We start from the raw sequence: 17377 nt of genomic DNA on the forward strand, positions 1-17377 counted from the left end.
TTTCTTGACTGTTCGAGTACTCGCATGAATTTCATTGAGTACTTGAATTAAAAAAAACAAGCTATTTTTAGAACACAAGGCCCACACAGGGAAAACATTTGTGCATTTATCTACATGCCAACAGTGCGCAACAATTCCTAATTTATCATAACCATTACAGATAACCAATACTAATTGCTAAATTGACCCATATATATTCAGTCAATTAAAAAACAAATGCCATTTAAGATTAATTTATTGAAACCGTAATATCAACTGGTTATATTATATCGTGGAACACAATCTTCAAAAAGGTAGTAACCTCAGCAGTGGTGCTTGCTTGTAGAAGACTATGGCTGTGCAATGGCATAGCCTTGTTTTGTTAATTTAGCAGACTAAGCTTTTATTTCCTGAGCCCTTATCACAGTCAAGACACACCTATTCCAAGTAAAAAAAACATGAAATAATATAACAGAATGAAATAGAACAGAATAGTGTGAAGTAATACACATCTGGAACAGCTATTCTCAAAGAGTGATCATTTGAAATGGGGCTCAATTTGGTGAGTTGAAAGACTTTTTTTCAGGGTTAAAAAAGTCTAGGTGTGTGAATACTTTCTGAAGGCACTGTTTTCACAGGGGGTGCCTCGAGATAATATCAAGGTAGTTTAAATGGTGTGGGTGATGAGTAGCTCAGTGTTGCTTCATCCCCTTCTCTGTAGTGTTAACTTGGAATGTCTGTTATCGGTGGAACAATTATATCAGTCAGACTCTAGTCTTAAGACTTGATGATTACCAACTTTACCCACTTCATGTAAAAATGAGAAACTTCTATTGGTTAAACAACTTTAATATAACGTTGAATCTCCCTTTTTCCTATTATGACAATTATTTGTTTTTGTTCACGGTTATTATCCATAATTATCGGTTACACGATTATATGATAAAAGTGCTGAAAACATGTCTCACTATTTAAAAATAAGACTGAGAACAAGCTATAGGATGAAAAATACCAGAGTTTTGGCGCAGGTACAGCCGACTAGTGTTAGCTAAAGCTACATTTTTTATTTTTTATATATGTTTTTTACTAATCGATACTAGGAGTCAAAGTATCAATATAATATCATTTGAAATAATATTGCGATATGTAACTATCTATTTTTCCCCCATCACTACTAACTGTGTTTGTTCTCTGTTCTCCACAGAGCTCAGGAATGGAGGAGACTGTTTGGGAACAGTACACTGTGAACCTACAGAGGGTGAGTTGACCTCGCTCTCGCTCTCGCACTTTCTCTCTCTTTCTATATACAGTGCATTCGGAAAATATTCAGACCCCTTGACTTTTTCCCAAAAAATTTAACGTTACTGCCTTATTCTAAAATTGATTAAATAAATAAAAATCCTCATCAATCTACACACAATACCCCATAATGACAAAGCAAAAACAGGTTTTTAGAAATGTTTGCAAATCTATTAAAAATAAAAAACGGATTACTTATTTACATAAGTATTCAGACCATTTGCTATGAGACTTGAAATTGAGCTCAGGTGCATCCTGTTTCCATTGATCATCCTTGAGATGTTTCTACAACTTGATTGGAGTCCACCTGTGGTAAATCCAACTGATTGGACATGATTTGGAAAGGCACACACCTGTCTATACAGTGGGGGGAAAAAGTATTTAGTCAGCCACCAATTGTGCAAGTTCTCCCACTGAAAAAGATGAGAGAGGCCTGTCATTTTCATCATAGGTACACGTCAACTATGACAGACAAATTGAGGAGAAAAAATCCAGAAAATCACATTGTAGGATTTTTAATGAATTTATTTGCAAATTATGGTGGAAAATAAGTATTTGGTCACCTACAAACAAGCAAGATTTCTGGCTCTCAAAGACCTGTAACTTCTTCTTTAAGAGGCTCCTCTGTCCTCCACTCGTTACCTGTATTAATGGCACCTGTTTGAACTTGTTATCAGTATAAAGATACCTGTCCACAACCTCAAACAGTCACACTCCAAACTCCACTATGGCCAAGACCAAAGAGCTGTCAAAGGACACCAGAAACAAAATGGTAGACCTGCACCAGGCTGGGAAGACTGAATCTGCAATAGGTAAGCAGCTTGGTTTGAAGAAATCAACTGTGGGAGCAATTATTTGGAAATGGAAGACATACAAGACCACTGATAATCTCCCTCAATCTGGGGCTCCACGCAAGATCTCACCCCGTGGGGTCAAAATGATCACAAGAACGGTGAGCAAAAATCCCAGAACCACACGGGGGGACCTAGTGAATGACCTGCAGAGAGCTGGGACCAAAGTAACAAAGCCTACCATCAGTAACACACTACGCCGCCAGGGAATCAAATCCTGCAGTGCCAGACGTGTTCCCCTGCTTAAGCCAGTACATGTCCAGGCCCGTCTGAAGTTTGCTAGAGTGCATTTGGATGATCCAGAAGAGGATTGGGAGAATGTCATATGGTCAGATGAAACCAAAATATAACTTTTGGGTAAAAACTCAACTCGTCGTGTTTGGAGGACAAAGAATGCTGAGTTGCATCCAAATAACACCATACCTACTGTGAAGCATGGGGGTGGAAACATCATGCTTTGGGGCTGTTTTTCTGCAAAGGGACCAGGACGACTGATCCATGTAAAGGAAAGAATGAATGGGGCCATGTATCGTGAGATTTTGAGTGAAAACCTCCTTCCATCAGCAAGGGCATTGAAGATAAAACGTGGCTGGGTCTTTCAGCATGACAATGATCCCAAACACACCGCCCGGGCAACGAAGGAGTGGCTTCGTAAGAAGCATTTCAAGGTCCTGGAGTGGCCTAGCCAGTCTCCAGATCTCAACCCCATTGAAAATCTTTGGAGGGAGTTGAAAGTCCGTGTTGCCCAGCGACAGCCCCAAAATATCACTGCTCTAGAGGAGATCTGCATGGAGGAATGGGCCAAAATACCAGCAACAGTGTGTGAAAACCTTGTGAAGACTTACAGAAAACGTTTGATCTGTGTCATTGCCAACAAAGGGTATATAACGAAGTATTGAGAAACTTTTGTTATTGACCAATTACTTATTTTCCACCATAATTTGCAAATAAATTCATTAAAAATCCTACAATGTGATTTTCTGGATTTTTTTTTTCTTATTTTGTCTGTCATAGTTGACGTGTACCTATGATGACAATCACAGGCCTCTCTCATATTTTTAAGTGGGAGAACTTGCACAATTGGTGGCTGACTAAATACTTTTTTCCCCCACTGTATAAGGTCCCACAGTTGACAGTACATGTCAGAGCAAAAACCAAGCCATGAGGTCAAAGGAGTTGTAGAGCTCCAAAACAGGTTTGTGTCGAGGCACAGATCTGGGGAAGAGTTCCAACCTATTTCTGCAGCATTGAAGGTCCCCACAAACATAGTGGCCTCCATCATTCTTAAATGTAAGAAGTTTGGAACCACCAAGACTCTTCCTAGAGCTGGCCGCCCGGCCAAACTGAGCAATCGTGGGAGAAGGGCCTTGGTCAGGGAGGTGACCAAGAACCCGATGGTCACTCTGACAGAGCTCCAGTTCCTCTGTGGAGATGGGAGAACCTTCCAGAAGGACAACCATCTCTGCAGCACTCCACCAATCAGGCCTTTATGGTAGAGTGGCCAGACGGAAGCCACTCCTCAGAAAAGTCACATGACAGTCCACTTGGAGTTTGCCAAAAGGCACCTAAAGGACTCTCAGACCATGAGAAACAAGATTCTCTGGTCTGATGAAACCAAGATTTAACTCTTTTGGCCTGAATGCCAAGCGTCACATCTGGAGGAAACCTGCCACCATCCCTACGGTGAAGCATGGTGGTGGCAGCATCATGCTGTGGTGATGTTTTTCAGCGACAGGGACTGGGAGACTAGTCAGGATCGAGGCAAAGATTAACGGAGAAAAGTACAGAGAGATCCTTAATAAAAACCTGCTCCAGAGCGTTAAGGACTTCAGACTGGGGTGAAGGTTCACCTTCCAACAGGACAACGACCCTAAGCACACAGCCAAGACAACGCAGGAGTTGCTTCGGGACATGTCTCTGAATGTCCTTGAGTGGCCCAGCCAGAGGCCGGACTTGAACCTGATCGAACATCTCTGTAGAGACCTGAAAATAGCTGTGCAGCGACGCTCCCCATCCAACCTGACAGAGCTTGAGAGGATCTGCAGAAAAGAATGGGAGAAACTCCCCAAATACAGGTGTGCCTAGCTTGTAGCGTTATACCCAAGAAGACTCAAGGCTGTAATCTCTGCCAAATGTGCTTCAACAAAGTACTGAGTAAAGGGTCTGAATACTTATGTAAATGTGATATTTCCGTTGTTTATTTTTAATACATTTCTAAACCTGTTTTTTCTTTGTCATTATGGGGTATTGTGTGTAGATTGCAGAGAAAAAAATATGTAATCCATTTTAGAATAAGGCTGTAAAGTAACAAAGTGTGTAAAAAGTCAATTGGTCTGAATACTTTCCGAATGCACTGTCTCTCTTTGTGTGTGTGTGTTTGAGAGTGAGAGACTACAAAGGGTTAGTTAACCTGTGACCTTTACATGTACTGGCCCTGGAGTCTCTCCTATGGTCTCTCCCCAGTGGATGACCTACAATGTAGGTTCACAGAGTAGTGTGTGTGTGTTGTCTTTGTCCTTTGCCATCAGCAAAGGACCACAGCAGGTGAGTGATTTCATATGAAACCAGGACAACAACAAAAAAACAGATTTTTGTGATTTTCATTAAATGTAATTCACAGAATTGTCCTTTGGAAGATGGTTTGTTGACATATTTTACATTTGTATTTGAAAGTATAGTTGAGAATAATTAATAAAACTTGGTATGTTTATGACATGTTGGCCTTACCCAGGCATCCTTTAAAGGTAATGAACAATCAAAATCATGTTTTTCATAAAAATGTATGATATTTGAAGGAAACCAGATCGAAATATGATGACCAAAGTATGGAAAATGTTGCCTCTACATTGATAAAGTTTGATTATAAAGTTACTGGTCCCTTCCCCCATGTCAAACACTTGGATTCATTAGTAAGGGGAAAAGGTGACATCACCTTAACTCACGTTTAAATACACCAATGGTAACATGATAATTTAAATAAGTACCACCTTGTAACCAACATCGGAGAAACATCGTTTGCAGATGGGCGTAATTTAAATAGCTAGATAGCTACTCTACTGGTATCAAAATTTGACTTTAGAGTGTCAACAAATATAATTACAAGTTTACCCTATTCATCTATGGCAAAGATACTCATATGTTTCCCCTTTCATCTGTGTCAGGTGTTAGCTAGTTACTGGCTAGCTAGGTCTTCAGCCTGCATGGAACAAAAGGGGGTGAAGGGTCGTTCAAAACTCTGACGCCGTTGTCAAGTTAACACATCTGTCAGTGCTGCTGTGAACTGCATCACAAGAGAAATGCCAAACGGGAGATGTGTATATATATATATTTTTAAAGGATATAATTGATGCAATTTCAATGTTGTTTGAGTTGCTTTGTGTGTCACCACATTTGCTTGAGATGCAACACTGCTCACTGCGTCCAAGTTGCTTGACATTTCAAAGAGCTGTCATTCAAGGCGAGCTCATGAATATAAGCTCCCCTCCCACTCAGCCTGTTTTTTCAAACTTCCTGGTAGTTAGCCATGAGAGAAAAAGTACTTTTCAGAATGACTGTTCAGGACCTTTAGGACTCCAAAATGTTTAATTTGTAGGTGCTACAGGCATAATGGTGTCATATGAAGCTTTACTGCTTGCTATGTAATATGAGTAGTATTTACATTTTTTAACATTAATTTATGAATATTGAAAAAACAAAACATATAATTATAGAAAAATATTTGTTTTGGCAAATCTTTCGATATATTGTTGAACATAATATAACATAATATCTAAGTTCCAGAGTGGGATCTCTGTTACTTGTAGAGTTATGATCTAATTTGTAAGCATTACCAACAGTGAATGTGAAAATTGATTCAAAATGGTCGCCCCTTGTGGTGATTTGCAGGATGTGCAATGATACAAATAAAAGGAGGGCTGTTATTGCTTACATGGCCTACAGTGCCAATTTCTCTGTATAAAATGGAACATAACTTTAAAACTAGCAGAGATTCCACTCTGGAATTTTTAATTGTTATTAGGATCCCCATTAGCTGATGCCATAACGTCAGCTAATCTTCCTGGGGTCCAACAAACTTTGATATCCCCGTAGAGTATATTATGTTCAACGATATATAAAGAAATGTGCAAAATATTATTCATGTTGATATGGTTCAATATTCATAAATGAACGTAAAAAACACTACTCATATTACAGAGCAAGCAGTGAAGCTTCATATGACACCATTGTGGAGGCTTAAACGAGGCCTGGGTAAGTCCAAAATGTCATAAATATTATTTATTTCTCATTTATGCTTTTAGATAAAAATGTCAAGTATATGTCAACAATCCTTCCTCCAGAGCACCATTCTATGGATTAAATCTTGTTAAAATACCCCAAATCATGGTATTTTTTTGTCCTGTTTTCGTATGGAATCTCTCTGGTTTGTGTTGGCTCTCACCGTGTGTGTGTGCGCGCGAAATGCACATGCGTGCGTGCGTGCGTGCGTGCATGCATGCGTGTATGTGCATCTCTCAACTCCCTTTACTGAAGCCTCCAGTCAGACACAGTATCCCCAGAAGAGAGGATGTCTCTGTGGTCACTGACTGTAGTAGATAGGATCAACGTTTTATTAACCTTATCAGATCAACTACAAACATAGGCTGCTTCCCCAATGGCAACCCATTTACTATAGTAGTGCACTACTTTTTGACCAGGCCCCATAGGGCGCAAAGGGCTCTGGTCAAAAGTAGTGCACTATGTTGGGAGTATGGGTGCCATTTAGGACGGATATAGAATTAATGTTATCCGATCAACTATAAACACAGTGATGGAGAATGTGACATCACAGAGCTTGGAAACAGGGCTAACAACAGGAAGAGAGGACGCGGTTAGGAGGACTGAGAGTGATCCTGGGAGATAGCTGTTTGGGATGTTCGACCTTATCACATGGATGCATCACTATTCCCTAGGCTAGCCCTGGCTCTCAGTATCCACACTGGGAGGGAGGAGGAACACACACTTGCGTCTGCACGCATGTACGTAAATGCACACACATACATGCACATAATAAGTAGACACGAGGAGTAGAAACCAACACACACACACATAATTCAGTTATGAGTCACTCTCTCCCAGCCGTGTGTCCATCAATCTATTTGACACACTAAGGAGGTAAGTGTTGTTAGGGGAGACCACGTCTCTGACTAATACCCTGCTCTCCATATCCCCCATTTACTGTGTGTGTGTGTGTGTGTGTGTGTGTCTGTTACTCCTCCTATCATGCATCTTCATCTAGACGGACAGGAGATGTATTTTTCCCCCATTGATAGCCAAGAGCTCCAAGGTTGACCTGCTTTCACTCTCTTTCATTGCTTTCTCTCCATCTTTCTATCCCTCTCACGCTCATTCTTTCTCGCTCTCTCTCTCTTTCACTCTCTCTCTCTCTTTCTCTATCCCTCTCTCTTTCCGGGGGAGATTTGTCATGTCAACTACTTGGACGCGACTGTATTCTGGCTAGAGGGAGTGTGTGTGATTGTTTTCTATTCGTCTTGCACAGCTCTCCTGGTCTCTTTCTTTCTCTCCTCCTCTCTCCCTCCTCTCTGTCCCTCATCTCTCTCCCTCATCTCTCTCCCCCTCTCTCCCTCCTCTCTGTCCCTCATCTCTCTCCTCTCTGTCCCTCATCTCCCTCCTCTCTGTCCCTCTATACCTGTGGGTTGTGATGTATGTGCCATTCAGGGCAGAGACAATTAGAGCCACATTGGAAACGCAAGCCGTCTGCTCCTCCCTCCCCCCTCGCCCCACCAACCGATCTCCTCCCGTCTTTCCCATCTATGTGGTTGTAGTCGACCCTTCAACCCATCCAATGTCATCATGCTCTGTCTACCTGTCTGTCTGTCTGTCTGTCTGTCTGTCTACTCTCTCATTCAATTTCAACCCATTTTACTCTATTTGTTTGTCTGACCTCCCAATCCCCTGTCAAATTTCAACCCTGTATCTTTCCATTGCCCAACCCCCAACTTAATTATCTCGCTCACTCTATCTCGCGCTCTCTCACTCTCTCACTCTCTCTCTCTCTCTATCTATCTATCTATCTATCTATCCTGCATGCAGGACTCCAAGATGGGGTTTGGTATCGCTGTGTCGGGGGGGCGGGACAACCCCAACGTGGAGAACGGCGAGACTTCAATCATCGTGTCAGACGTTTTGCAGGGAGGACCAGCTGATGGACTACTGTTGTACGTTACACCGCTTCCTCATTATGCCATTAACTACTATTTCCTCTTATGTCATCAACTATTGCTTTCTCTTCCTCTTATGTCATCAACTACTTCCTGTGAATCTCAGTAGTTTGAAGACCTTGTCCTCATCTCCTCTCCTTCATCTGCACTGATTTGAAAACATAGGTGAAAAGCAAGGTTTTTACCTGTCCAGTTTTTTTTTCTCCAAATCAGTACAGATGAAAGAAAGGAAGGACACAATGAGAGGAAGCCATTTTTGACTATTGAGGTGCGCCCCTAGATTGAGTTCCGAACCCTTTATTTGAGGTTTTGTGTGAACTGTGTGTTTTGTTGTTTCCCTCCCCAGTGAAAATGACCGTGTGATCCAAGTCAACTCCATCCTCATGGACAACGTGCCTCATTCCTTCGCTGTGCAGCAGCTACGCAAATGTGGGAAGACCGCCAAGATAGTGAGTATCACTGTAGTTAGTTAGATTGCAGGAAGGAAGCCAACTAAAGAAGGTAGGCAACAATGGCCAATTGTTCAAGAGATTTGTGTTTTTCCATTGGCCATTAGATATATCATAGTGTTGCTGGATTGGCAATGTTAATATAGGCCAGACTTGGAAAAATAGATTTTCATACATTGATCCCAATGATGTAATAGTTGACCAGATTTATACAGAGATGATTTGGCCTTGACAGTTATTCAACCCAGCAGTTAAACAAGTTAAGCTGACATGTTCAGCTAGTTCTAACAGTGTGGGAGTGGAACACCATACAGACAGCCACAGTACTGCCGAGCGAGGTGTTTTACACTTCACTGAGCTGACCCCATTCTTTCCAGGTGATGCTCCTTTAACACTGCACAGCCAAAAATAACCGTACTAACCTTACTGTCATGGCCTCTGCTCCTGCCCCGCCCCTGCTCCTGGCTCTGTGTGCGTGTGTGTCTCATGGGTGTTTTGTTGCACGTGTTAACTAAATCGATCCTTTCCATCAAAATGCAGCAGTCTAGTGTTCAGTCTCTAACAGTTTACCCTGTCTGTCTCTCTCTGTGTGTGTGTGTGTGTGTCTTTGTCTCCCCCAGACAGTGAAGAGACCTCGGAAGGTGGCTCTCCACTCCCTGAAACACCCTCCCTCTCCTGGCGCCGAGAGTCGAGACTTCGGCTCCACCCGCTACTACGATGCCGATGACAACCAGAGTGACGGGGGCTGGCATCGTGGCAACGGTGGTCCTGGTTACAACCGCGAGCCTCGCGACCTCACCCCTGACAACAAGAGCTACCTGGACCCCGACTACGGCGGCCATGGTAACCGAGGGAGAAGCCGGGGGAGGAGCAAGGAGAGGGCGTCGCAGAGCCCGGAGCCTCACCGCGACAACAGCAGGGGGCGGGCCTTGGACCGGGAGCCACCCAGTCCCGAGAGGCCACGGTATCCACGGGAACGCAGCCGGGGGAGGAGCACGGACCGGGAGAGAGGAGGGGGAGGAGGAAGTCCAGGTGGGAGGAACTACAGCCGGGGAGACAGCTACGAGCGAGGAGGGGGGCGGTACGGCGATGGGGGAGGTACCGGGGGGAGGATGGTGAAGAGTAAGAGTAGAGACCACCTCCAAGAGCCGTCCCGATCGCCCTCCCCTGACCCCCCCCGAGGAGGAGCTAGAGACCTGGAGCCCTTGGAGAAACCTGTTAACGTCCTGCTGGTCAAGAACAGACCCAACGAAGGTGAGAAGCTGTGATCAATAATTTTTTTAGATTAGCAAACTTAGGCATGACATGCCAGCAACAAACGCTGACACTACACATCCAAGTATATCTGACCAAATTATGAAAGACAAGCCTTGTAATTTTGAATTCCGTAAAGTGAGTGTGGAAAAGGTGAAAAAATGATTGTTGTCTATCAACAATGACAAGCCACCGGGGTCTGACAACTTGGATGGAAAATTACTGAGGATAATAGCGGATGATATTGCCACTCCTATTTGACATATCTTTCATTTAAGCCTACTAGAAAGTGTGTGCCCTCAGGCCTGGAGGGAAGCAAAAGTCATTCTGCTACCTAAGAATAGTATAGCCCCCTTTTACCGGCTCAAATAGCCAACCACTTAGCCTGTTACCAACCCTTAGTAAACATATGTGTGATGGCTTTACACCCCCTGCTATATTGTGGATAAAGAGTTATCTGTCTAACAGAGCACAGAGGGTATTCTTTAGTGGAAGCCTCTCCAACATAATCCAGGTAGAATCAGAAACACCCCAGGGCAGCTGTCTAGGCCCCTTGCTTTTTTCAGTCTTTACTAATGACATGCCACTGGCTTTGAGAAAAGCCAGTGTGTCTATGTATGTGGATGACTCAACACTATACACGTCAGCTACTACAGCGACTGAAATGACTGCAACACTTAACATAGAGCTGCAGTTAGTTTCAGAATGGGTGGCAAGGAATAAATTAGTCCTAAATATTTCAAAAACTAAAAGCATTGTATTTGGGACAAATGATTCACTAAACCCTAAACCTCAACTAAGTCTTGTAATAAATGATGTGGAAACTGAGCAAGTTGAAGTGACTAAACTGCTTGAAGTAACCCTGGATTGTAAACTGTCATGGTCAAAATATATTGATACAACAGTAGCTAAGATGGGGAGAAGTCTGTCCATAATAAAGCGTAGCTCTACCTTCTTAACAGCACTATCAACAAGGCAGGTCCTACAGGCCCTAGTTTTGTCGCACCTGGACTACTGTTCAGTCGTGTGGTCAGGTGCCACAAAGAGGGACTTAGGAAAATTGAAATTGGCTCAGAACAGGGCAGCACGGCTGGCCCTTGGATGTACACAGAGAGCTAACATTAATAATATGCATGTCAATCTCTCCTGGCTCAAAGTGGAGGAGAGATTGACTTCATCACTACTTGTATTTGTGAGAGGTATGTTGAATGCACCGACCACCCATGCATACCCCACAAGACATGCCACTAGAGGTCTCTTCACAGTCCCAAAGTCCAGAACAGACTATGGGAGGCACACTGTACTACATAGAGCCATGACTACATGGAACTCTATTCCACATCAAGTAACTGATGCAAGCAGTACAATTTGATTGTCATGCAAACACACACACACACACACACGATAACATATGCACTATACACACGCGTACAAATAGATTTTGTGTTGTATATTTGTGGTAGTGGAGTAGGGGCCTGAGGGCACACACTTTTAGTGTGTTGTGAAATCTGTTATGAATGTATTGTAATGTTTTTAAATTGTATAACTGCCTTAATTTTGCTGGACCCCAGGAAGAGTAGCCTGCTGCCTTGGCAGCATCTAATGGGGATCCATAATAAATACAAATACAAATCATGTCTTTTCCTTTACAATAAGTGATCAGGAAGGAGGGAGCATATGAATAACTGTGTCCCAAATGGCACCCTGTTGCCTACAGTATATAAAGCAATACATTTGACCAGGGCTCATTTGGCCCCCCATGTAGCTCAGTTGGTAGAGCATGGCGTTTGCAATGCCAGGGTTGTGGGTTCGATTCCCACGGGGGGCCAGTATGAAAAATGTATGCACTCACTAACTGTAAGTCGCTCTGGATAAGAGCGTCTGCTAAATTACTAAAATGTAAATGTAAAAAATGTGGGACACGGTAAATGTTTACTGCTTTGATTTGGAAGGGTCAGTTTATTATTTGCGCTATAAGGTTGTAAGGTCAGACGTGAAAGTGGTTTTAAGTTTCAGGCTGTGTATGTTCTCTGGTTGCCGCAGCTGGTCACTAAGTGTTTGTGTGTGTCTAGAGTATGGTCTGCGTCTGGGCAGTCAGATATTCATCAAGGAGATGACCAGTACAGGACTGGCTGCCAAGGACGGAAACCTACAGGAGGGAGACATCATCCTCAAGGTAATATACCCACACACACAATTAATCTCTTGTGCTCTCCTTTACACACACATACTCTCAATGGAAGTTCAATTGGTCGTCATTGGCATGACTGCAAAGCAGGATGCTGCCAAAGAGGAACCTTTTAATCCTCTCTCCCACCAAACTGTCAAATCACTACTCATCTAACACTCATTTACACTAATTTCTCCTTCTCTCTCCTGTCCTCTCCTCTCCCGTCTCTCGCATCTCTTCCCTCGCTCCAGATCAATGGGACAGTAACAGAGAACCTGTCTCTGAACGATGCAGGGAAGCTCATAGAGAAGTCTAGAGGGAAACTCCAACTGGTCGTCCAGAGAGACCGCCGCCAGATCCTCATCCGTATCCCGCCCCTCGTAGACTCCGACTCCGAACCTGATGGTGAGTGGCTGACAGGGGAGGGGGAGGGATTACAGACACCTGTCCTGACCAATAGCAGTGCAGTATTCAGAATGCAGAGGATGACAGAAACATTTTTACATTGATATTTTAGTCATTTAGCAGACGCTCTTATCCAGAGCGACTTACAGTTAGTGAGTGCATACATTTTTCATACTGGCCCCCCGTGGGAAACGAACCCACAACCCTGGCGTTGCAAACGCCATGCTCTACCAACTGAGCTACAGGGGACCTGTCCTGACCAATAGCAAAGCAGTATTCATAGAGAGTAGGGGGGTTTGAGTGGGTTAGATTGCCTGTAGAATGTCCCAGAGGGCTACAGGGCTACATTGCGTGTTAGTTTTCTCTGCTCCACTGCACTTACAGATCATTGATCACTGTACTGTATAGTGTTGCCAAGTCTCATTGGCAACACTATACACTGATCATGAAAACCAGCACCATTCTTTGGCCCAAAACTGGGTCTTTCACAAGCATGAATAGGTCAAATCACTTCAGTTGATGTGGTAGTGTACGTTACATTTGCAGGTTAAAAAGGTCAAATAGGAAACTGATCAGTTTAGGATTTAGGTGAAGATATCCAAGTTTACTCAGGTTTGTTATCAATAGAAAACGATATTCAAATGTATCCAATGGCATTATTTCAACATTCCTCCAGAGTAGACAGCCACCAAATCAGGCCACGGCCCTGTTGAGGTAAAAATATCTGGCATTCAACGGGTTAAAAATAACACATTTAACATTTGTAAAGTCTCACGTTTCTGCTTGCAGCTGCCATATCACACACACACAGAGGTTATAGAGTCCATTCGTAGTTTACTTAATGTACTTAATGTACACATAAGATATAGTGACCTAAAATGGTTCATTACTAGCCTAAGTACACTATTTAAGGATAAACATTTTGGACGTTTACTCTCATACTAGGAAGTTAAACCGACCATGAATATACAGTATTGACAACAAAAATAGATTTCCTCAATCGTAACCTACAAAAGAGAAATTATTTTTTGTCTTCTCTCTTCCAGATAAAATGTCATACTTTTAGATGAAGGACCACCCAAGAGAGTCACAACAGTAACGTTTGCATTGGTTGCCTTTAAACTGTAAAAATGAACTCTGCCAACCACTACATTACTACAAGTTGTAAAGCTTTCACACTTTGCACTTCCTTTTTTGCTATTAAACTTTAATTTTTTAATATTTTCCTAAAACCAATAAAATATTTTAATCACTATCTATTTTGTACTGTGTGATTTATTAAGGACAGTAGGTTGAATAATGCCAATGGAACAAATATTACATTTTTACTGTACATTTAGTACAAATATTTTACTGTAGTTTTAGTTGTACTTAAAAGTACATGCAGTACAAGCTTTGTAGCAGTTAAAGTGATTGTTTTATTCTACATATAGCATTGATACATATTTGACCATATTCTGTCATTAGTAAAAACATGCAACAACTTAGAGAAGGGGTAATAACTTAGCGACATTTCAAATACAGATTTCAAATACAGATTTGAAATTGCATAAAAAAAACATGTCTTGTACAGTATAAATGGGTAAGATTACTGCATCATTATAACCATTGTAACAACATATTAATACAGTGGGGGAAAAAAGTATTTAGTCAGCCACCAATTGTGCAAGTTCTCCCACTTAAAAAGATGAGAGAGACCTGTAATTTTCATCATAGGTACACGTCAACTATGACAGACAAAATGAGAAAAAAAATCCAGAAAATCACATTGTAGGATTTTTAATGAATTTATTTGCAAATTATGGTGGAAAATAAGTATTTGGTCAATAACAAAAGTTTATCAATACTTTGTTATATACCCTTTGTTGGCAATGACACAGGTCAAACGTTTTCTGTAAGTCTTCACAAGGTTTTCACACACTGTTGCTGGTATTTTGGCCCATTCCTCCATGCAGATCTCCTCTAGAGCAGTGATGTTTTGGGGCTGTCGCTGGGCAACACAGACTTTCAACTCCCTCCAAAGATTTTCTATGGGGTTGAGATGTGGAGACTGGCTAGGCCACTCCAGGACCTTGAAATGCTTCTTACGAAGCCACTCCTTCGTTGCCCGGGCGGTGTGTTTGGGATCATTGTCATGCTGAAAGACTCAGCCACGTTTCATCTTCAATGCCCTTGCTGATGGAAGGAGGTTTTCACTCAAAATCTCACGATACATGGCCCCATTCATTCTTTCCTTTACACGGATCAGTCGTCCTGGTCCCTTTGCAGAAAAACAGCCTGATGTTTCCACCCCCATGCTTCACAGTAGGTATGGTGTTCTTTGGATGCAACTCAGCATTCTTTGTCCTCCAAACACGACGAGTTGAGTTTTTACCAAAAAGTTCTATTTTGGTTTCATCTGACCATATGACATTCTCCCAATCCTCTTCTGGATCATCCAAATGCACACTAGCAAACTTCAGACGGGCCTGGACATGTACTGGCTTAAGTAGGGGGACACGTCTGGCACTGCAGGATTTGAGTCCCTGGCGGCGTAGTGTGTTACTGATGGTAGGCTTTGTTACTTTGGTCCCAGCTCTCTGCAGGTCATTCACTAGGTCCCCCCGTGTGGTTCTGGGATTTTTGCTCACCGTTCTTGTGATCATTTTGACCCCACGGGGTGAGATCTTGCGTGGAGCCCCAGATCGAGGGAGATTATTAGTGGTCTTGTATGTCTTCCATTTCCTAATAATTGCTCCCACAGTTGATTTCTTCAAACCAAGCTGCTTACCTATTGCAGATTCAGTCTTCCCAGCCTGGTGCAGGTCTACAATTTTGTTTCTGGTGTCCTTTGACAGCTCTTTGGTCTTGGCCATAGTGGAGTTTGGAGTGTGACTGTTTGAGGTTGTGGACAGGTGTCTTTTATACTGATAACAAGTTCAAACAGGTGCCATTAATACAGGTAACGAGTGGAGGACAGAGGAGCCTCTTAAAGAAGAAGTTACAGGTCTGTGAGAGCCAGAAATCTTGCTTGTTTGTAGGTGACCAAATACTTGTTTTCCACCATAATTTGCAAATAAATTCATTAAAAATCCTACAATGTGATTTTCTGGAAAAAAAAATCTCAATTTGTCTGTCATAGTTGACGTGTACCTATGATGAAAATTACAGGCCTCTCTCATCTTTTTAAGTGGGAGAACTTGCACAATTGGTGGCTGACTAAATACTTTTTTCCCCCACTGTATTCTTCCTTCAGTATTAACAGGAGTTGAATACTACAGGATTTGAGTGAATAATTGTAAATATTTTATCACATAGTTTGTTTAACATACAACATTACCATTTCATACAAAGTATTCTTTACATTTTCAAGGCTAATCATTTACATTTCCAGACATGGTCTCTTCCTGTAATTGTGACGGTATGTGTGATAAACTGATCTCAGACCAGCCTATGAAAACAAACCTGATTTCCGTTGTCTGTCTCCTGTCACAGCAAACCAGCTCTGATAGGCGGATTACCAGGAAGTAGTGGGTGGCTGAAGGCCGCTATTGGCTGAAGGCAGGGAATAGGGCAGTTGAGTATTTGAATAGAGAACAGAGAAGAACAGGATCACTGGCTGACCCACTTACTACCTGCATCCTTACTGCCTGTCTCCTCATAAACCATTCGTTTTGGATGAGGTCTTTCAGTAAATTCCTTATTCCACTATTATCTAGATACCCCTCCTCATAAACCAAACATCCCGACGCCACTACTCTCTCACCCCATCCCACCTCTCCTCACCCCATCCCACCCATCTCTCACCCCTCCATATAATCCAGATTAGATTGTCAGGATGGAATTCATCCCACCCTCAATGATGGAACAGATCTCATGGTGTGTGTGTGTGTGTGTGTGTGTGTGTGTGTGTGTATGTGTTTGTGTGTGTGCGCGTGCGGGAGAGTTCCTGGAGGACCTGTGCTTCTGAGACCGTAATCTCAACCCTTACTCTAAATTACCCTGTGTGCTTTCCCTCCGGAGTTAAAACCTTCCGATGGTGGATTTTATCAGCCCGTTATTTCTCTGTGGCATGGTTTGTTTATATCTCTCTCTCCTCCCCTTCCAAAGCCCTAGCCGCCCCGCCTGTGCCCATGCCAGTACTCTTGATTAAAGAGAGGGGAGAGACAGAGAGAGAGAGAGCAGAGGGGGATAGCGAGAGGGAAAGAGGGCAGGGAGAGAGAGTAGGGAAAGAGGGAGTAGATAGGTGGAGATCAGGGTGCAGACACTGTACAAAAACAGACCACTCTGTTCAGTTCAGTACGTATTAACAAACAGACCCTCAGTGGTGTAGTGGAGTGTATACGCAGGTACAGTGTACACCATATACCCACTTTTTTGGGGGGGGCATTGCATATACTCACTTCTTAATCCCCGTGATGTGTATCAAAGTAGTGTAGTGGAGGTGTACGCTGTATCAATGAATAAGGCTGATGGAACAAATCATAATGTTTAGCTTAAAATGTTGATAAACTTTTATTTCTTCATGTTTTAAGCGCAGCAATGTGCACACGGCGGCAGGCCTTCATGCAAATGTTTGAAAATGTAATTTGCGGGAAAATACTATTTTAAAATGCGCACCGCACATGCAAGCGGTTTCATGGACAGAGAGGAGATCTAAAGAAAGAGGGGAGATTTAGAAAGAGGGGAGATCTAAAGATGCAACCACTATCATAGGTTGCTAATATGACTAGGATAATGCCTTTAGCTACTAGACAATGAAGGAAAGTTGAT

General features: G+C 42.6%; 1 protein-coding gene across 1 annotated transcript in view; it reads left to right on the top strand.

The window, feature by feature from the left end:
- The window catches only part of LOC311141770 (tight junction protein 2-like), a 99667-nt gene that overhangs the window by 62185 nt on the left and 20105 nt on the right, over window positions 1-17377 (top strand). The window contains exons 2-7 of the mRNA XM_084177214.1: window positions 1184-1237; window positions 8220-8344; window positions 8694-8796; window positions 9417-10050; window positions 12123-12226; window positions 12472-12625. Of these exons, the coding sequence (XP_084033340.1) occupies window positions 1184-1237; window positions 8220-8344; window positions 8694-8796; window positions 9417-10050; window positions 12123-12226; window positions 12472-12625 (1174 nt within the window). The remainder of the gene's footprint in view (window positions 1-1183; window positions 1238-8219; window positions 8345-8693; window positions 8797-9416; window positions 10051-12122; window positions 12227-12471; window positions 12626-17377) is intronic.

This window comes from Coregonus lavaretus, assembly GCF_964263955.1.
Source record: "Coregonus lavaretus genome assembly, chromosome: 14".
NCBI classification, from domain to species: domain Eukaryota; kingdom Metazoa; phylum Chordata; class Actinopteri; order Salmoniformes; family Salmonidae; genus Coregonus; species Coregonus lavaretus.